Genomic DNA, 5,644 nt, shown 5'->3' on the forward strand with positions numbered 1-5,644 from the left:
CAAAAATAGCTGAACTGCAAACTCAGTGAGCCAAGCCAGCAGCAACACTCAACACATGGTGCAGAGAGAGCAGCTAAAGTGAACTGCCCCTCAGAGACAGCAGGATTTGTGGGTGACCCCAGTTTCACTGCAACTGCCATCCTTGCACTGTGCAACCACAAGGCAAGTTTAAAGGGAAGAGAACCCAAGCACGGGAGGCAGCCACACAGAGCCCAACGCACCGTCTGGTAAGTGATGACGAGCTGGATGACTGGCAGGGCATAAAACACTGCAATGGTGATGATGTTCCTGCAGAGAGGAGATCATAGCAGCAGTTACACACCTCAAAACAATTGGTGCACACCCAAGACAGAGCCCTACAGTGCTTGTGGAGGGATGTGTACACCTCGGTGCCTAAGGGAACAGACTCTACCCTCCCAGCCAGAGCTCCATACTTCTGGTTATTATTTCCTGAAGCAGAAGGCCAAACCAATGCAACAGGAGGCAAATGCTAAGTGCACAAGAAAAGCTAGGATGTGGACCCCAAGCTCATGCATTTGAGTGCAAATTTCTCCCCTTCCTTAGTATGTTCCAGCACACCAGTTGTTATCCCACTTTAAAGCAACTATGCAAACCAGAATCCGTTGCCAGAATCTTGGTCCACAAATACCGATATCTGAGGTATGTTGGAACTGCAGTTACTGCTTGGAAAAGGGTCAGAATGTGTAACAGGATGGCTCAAAGGATGTCCTCAGGTCTAAAGTGTGGGTCAGAAGAAGGGCTTGTGGACAGACTCCACAACCAGAGACTGGGTCCAGAGCTTGGGCCTTACCTGTTTGTCTTCTCCTTACCAGAAATAGATGTTGTATTTTTTGCTGACAATCCTTCGGTCCTTCCTGGACAAGTCTGACAGATAGAGGAACACCTAAAACATTAGTGGGTGTGGAAAGAGGGAAGAAAACAGAAAAGAACTAATGAAGACTACAGAAGTCAGCAGAAGATCTTGACATATCTGGACAATATACAGCTTGGTGGTATTTGGACCATTTTTTACACAGTGAGCTCTTTGTGTCCACTGATTTTATGGGGGATGAATTCTGCAAAACCCTCTGGCCTCCAGAAATGGCTCTGATCACACAGAGCAGTACAGGGTGAAAAATGGAGGTAGTTTGAGAGCTGCGAGCTTAAAGCCCTTCTGTACATCCACTGCAGTCATACTATTCATACCAGATGACTACCTACTATTGTACATTAATTTCTTCCTATGCTGTCCCACCTCCTTGGACTTTCTGGGACAGTCCAGGCTTCTTCCTCCTTTCTCAAAAGTCCCCAATACATTCTGATTTTCCATATTAAATCACTTCGTTCAGCAGCACACTTAGCCCAGTAGGAAAACTTTCTACACTGAAAAAAGCACTAAGAAGCACATTCAGCTTTATTACACTAAATCCACCTAAAAGGGAAGCAGAAACTTAAAAACCTTGACAAGTAACCAGTGCTGGTCCCGGTCCTGATGTGTCCATGGCCTAGCATCATGGCCACAGCCACAATGCCAGCCGTACCTTAGTGCGGATGACATTCTTATCACTCTCAATTTCTGGCATGGTGTCGAAGTCGCTCTCCTCCTCCACAGAGCTGTCTGTGTCAGAACCAGCTGGCGCCCCACGCTCGGGGGAAGACAACTGCCGTCCACCGCTGGAGCTTGATTCATCTGGAGCATGAAGAAGGGAACAGGCAGGATAAAGGCTAAATCCCTCCATGCACAGCAGCAAGAAAGCTGCCTCAGATATCAGCAGCAATCTGCTGGGACACGTTCATATGGCCATTTCAGGGAATCAGTTTTTCCATGATCACAAACTTTGCCAAAAGTCTCAGATATCAGCTAAGAGCACTTTCAAGGACCATCTCCCCTCCTTTGCAGCATTTCATTTTGGTTTGGTTTGGTTTTTTCCCCTGCTTCTATTCTATTACATTTCATCTCTAACATTTTCTATGCTTTACTGGCCTGGGCTCTGAAATCTGGATGCCTGAGACAAGCCAGAAAGTTCTAGTGAATGCAGCTGACTGTTCAGGGGATAGAAAAGGGCTGACCTATTTAATTTCTAGATTTTATATAAGCTTTATATATAAGCTTTTCTAAAATTACTGTAGAACAAAAGACAAAGAGGAAGAAAGTTATTTTTCCAAAGGAGGCAGAGCATCAGCTTTGCTCCCATTGCATTCACAGTATTGGTCACGTACAGGTCACCAGGATCAGTCTGCATCTCTCACTGGCTGGCCAAGCTCCCAGTCAGCCCATTGCCCATACTGGCATGAGCAGAACACAGGTTTCTTCCTCATTTCCCAAATGCTTTTAAAGCATTTCCTTGAGAACTGAGGGAGGAAGGATGGGGTGGTGCTGAAGCCCACAACTCTATTCCAGGACTTAACTCCTCCTGAATTTTTTCCAAACTTCACAAAATAGCAGTTCTGTGTTTCTTCATTAAGCATTCAGAGATGCTGGACACCTTCAGAGTCCAACAATTGGGTGACATCTGGAGTGTCAGGGCTGTCTTCACACTACAGTGAGCAAATGCATCCCGAGAAGGGACCAAAAATTACAGAGCTGCTCTCCTCTCTCATTTGAGCAGCTGCTTCACTCTGCCCTGGACCTGGACCACATCATCCTGCACCTGGGTCCCCAAACTGCCAAATTCAAGGGTTACATCCCAAAAGTCCACAGCACCGAGTTGTTTAGTATCAATCCCTCCACAGGAAGAAAAACTGCTGTAAGGAGACTAAGAAATATTCTGGCAAAGGAAAACATTTCCCATAATCTCTGATTCACAGGACCCTTGGGAGGTTTTTTTTCCCCCCACTCCTCTGCTGCCAGCATGACATTATTCCTCCCCTAATGAAATCTCTGGACTGCAAGAAGCCTTGACTCTGTCTTGCCGTGTGGCACACAACCCTTCAGACTCTCAGTGAAAGCCATGCTTTGGTCAAAAGGCAGGCCTGATGAGCTAGTAAGAGACTGCTAGAAGTTTGGTTGGAAGGGACCTTTGTCAGTCTCTAAGCAGCTTCCTGCCTGAAGCAGCCCTATCATGAGGCTACTTCCAATCACAGAGACTCTCTGGGAACCTCTTCCAGATATTTCCCACCTTTTTGGTGTATATTTTTTTTCCCTGAATTGCAACCTGAACCTCTCAAGCTGCAGGTTTTTTTTTCAAGTTTTTATTCTTTTATTTTTATTCCCTTCTGGCTTTAAAGCACCTTAAAGTACCTTCCTCTGCACCAGGCAGAACCCTCCCCATGCCTCCAGTTCTGGAAGATACTGTACCAATAGCACCATAGCTGCTTCCCTCAGGGGTGCTGGCTGTGATGGGGTGCGAAGATGTCATAATCCCAGATCCTGTGATGAAAACAGACCCAAGGGACAGTTAATTTCATGTCAGTGCTTTGAAGCACATCTCCGAGGTGAATACAAACAGCTTGAAGAGCTGGAAGGGCTTGGGAAAAGCAGCATTTCTCGAAACAGATGGCAGTCTCCCTCTAGAGCATACTGTACAAAAGGGAAACCCTTGCTTTGCGATGTGAAGCAAGCCCATTCCCTTGAGCCTCCCCACACAGGCTGCCAGTCTGACTCACAAAAGCACAAACCTCCCCCTAGCACACTGCAGGGATCACAACCCCAGGCTGCAAGACTTGGCAAATTGTAGAGCAAGTCTCACAATATTCAGAACACTCTTCTGAATTTCTAATTCTCCTCCTCACACATCCACTTACTTAAATATTGCTACCTCCAGTTATCCCTGGAAGAGTCATAGACAGCCTTTGGCAAGACAGCTGCTACATAGTTTTAACCAAGCAAGGAGAAAGCAAAAAAAAAAAAAATGCTCCATGCAAAAAGTGGTCACGATTTTGTCCTGATGACAGGAGCGGAAAGCCTTTGAGGGCTGGGAAGTCCCTGCCTCCCACCCACACAACTGAAGCAAGGAGGGCTGCACCTCCCAGCCAGGTTGCACTGGGACGTTCCCCTCCTGCCTCCACATTCCCTCTTTTTGTCTCCATGGTGGGGCTCAGCTGCTGAACTGGCAGCAGACAAACACAGCACATAACACAGCCAGCTGAATCCCTCATTGAGAGGTCAAACACAAAAGGGAGGGAAGCAAAAGCAGCAGGAGCAAGACCACATCTTCCACTGGTGGCAAACAGCAGACAGGTCCAGCTGCTTGTAAAGCTTTACTCTTGTAACAGCATCCTCTGGCCAGGCAGCAGCAAAGGGACACAGGACACAGAACTGTATTATTATTATTTAAAACCAAGCAACCTTACTGCAGCTGGCTTCCCAAGCTGCATCTCTGGCTTCCCAAGCTGCATCTCTGGCTTCCCAAGCTGCATCTCTGGCTTCCCAGTACCTGATCTGTCTCAAACTGATAGGCACAGGCACAGGCAGATTCCTCTCTCCAGCTGTCAGTTCTGGGTACTTCTGTAACACCGTGCTTGGTTTTTATACCTTTTCCATTAGCCACATATGTAAAGAGCCCCAAATCTTTCACCCTGCCTGAGCCCAGTTCCTAAGCAGGGGAGAACAGCAATGACATCTGATGTTTCAAGTCCAAATTACCGCTTTCCTTTGATACGTTCACTATGCTTGTTGGGCTGAGTCTTGGTCTCCATTTCATCTTCTCTACCCCATCCCTCTAACAGGGCAAAGAACAGCTCAGAGGAGCATCAGAACTGAACAACATGGCATGGACTGAGCACCAGAGGGAAGGCTCTGACACACCACAGTCCCCTACATGACTCCCCCTTCAGCCCTGAGCTGGGATTAGGAAGATGATGTTATAGGTTACTGCCAGAGCAAGATCTGCCTTCTACTTGTTACTCTCTGTGTAACCCTCCTTTTCTTGTGGCAGCTTTTCCTATTGCTTTAAAGTAATTTGGAAATCCAGATCACTAGGAAGAGGGTGAAAGAAGCATTTCTCCACATTCATGGCACCAAGGCATGCATGCGCGCGCGCACACACACTTCCTCCTCCTGTTGGTCATGTTCCACAAGGATGCTCCCTCCTCATTTCAGACAAGGCTTTACGCTCTCAAGTGACCTGTAAATCTTCTCTCCCAAGTAACCAAGGGAAGATTTAAATCTGGACAAAGCAGGGATGCCAGGGTGAGGAGATGCTCTGTCCTGTCTCAAACAGCTGCTTCAGACCCAGCTCAACCACTAATTTCAGTCCGACTTCCCAGTGTGCAAGTGAGTCAGCAAAGTAAACGTATCACACGAGGTGTGGTTCCTCCAGCTATGACGTCCACCAGATAGTGATGATGTGGAATAGGAGGTGTCCCACAGGATTAAAAACAGAAGTTAACCACAGAAGCTGGGCATAAGATGGGTGGCAGGAGCAAAGGGGCACATGGAGTTGCGGGATATTCAAAGACAATGGGCAGAGACAGATTGCTGAGCACCTCCATCCACACTTTCTTGGTGGGGAAGGGGAAATGAAAGGGGAGCAATGGAGAAGGCAAGACCCAGGGGTACTTTGGAGGAAGAGAAATTCCAGTGAGTGGGAAGAGGAGATAAACAGAGAAAGCCAGCATGCCCTGGGTGATGTGGAGGGCAGGAAAGATGCTAGTTAACATTTTACAGGCATCAGTCAGACACACCCTGTAGAAACACAATAGG

The 5,644-nt window shown here is 47.3% G+C and overlaps 1 protein-coding gene across 1 annotated transcript in view; it reads right to left on the bottom strand.

Annotated features, from left to right (window-relative positions):
- SIDT1 (SID1 transmembrane family, member 1) overlaps positions 1–5,644 on the bottom strand; it is a gene marked incomplete at its 5' end in the record, with an annotated part of 26,808 nt that overhangs the window by 10,087 nt on the left and 11,077 nt on the right. Inside the window, 4 exons of the mRNA XM_010186830.1 lie at positions 222–288; positions 831–904; positions 1,542–1,690; positions 3,299–3,370. Coding sequence (XP_010185132.1) covers positions 222–288; positions 831–904; positions 1,542–1,690; positions 3,299–3,370 — 362 coding nt within the window. The remainder of the gene's footprint in view (positions 1–221; positions 289–830; positions 905–1,541; positions 1,691–3,298; positions 3,371–5,644) is intronic.

This window comes from Mesitornis unicolor, unplaced genomic scaffold, assembly GCF_000695765.1.
Source record: "Mesitornis unicolor isolate BGI_N332 unplaced genomic scaffold, ASM69576v1 scaffold11096, whole genome shotgun sequence".
NCBI lineage: Eukaryota > Metazoa > Chordata > Aves > Mesitornithiformes > Mesitornithidae > Mesitornis > Mesitornis unicolor.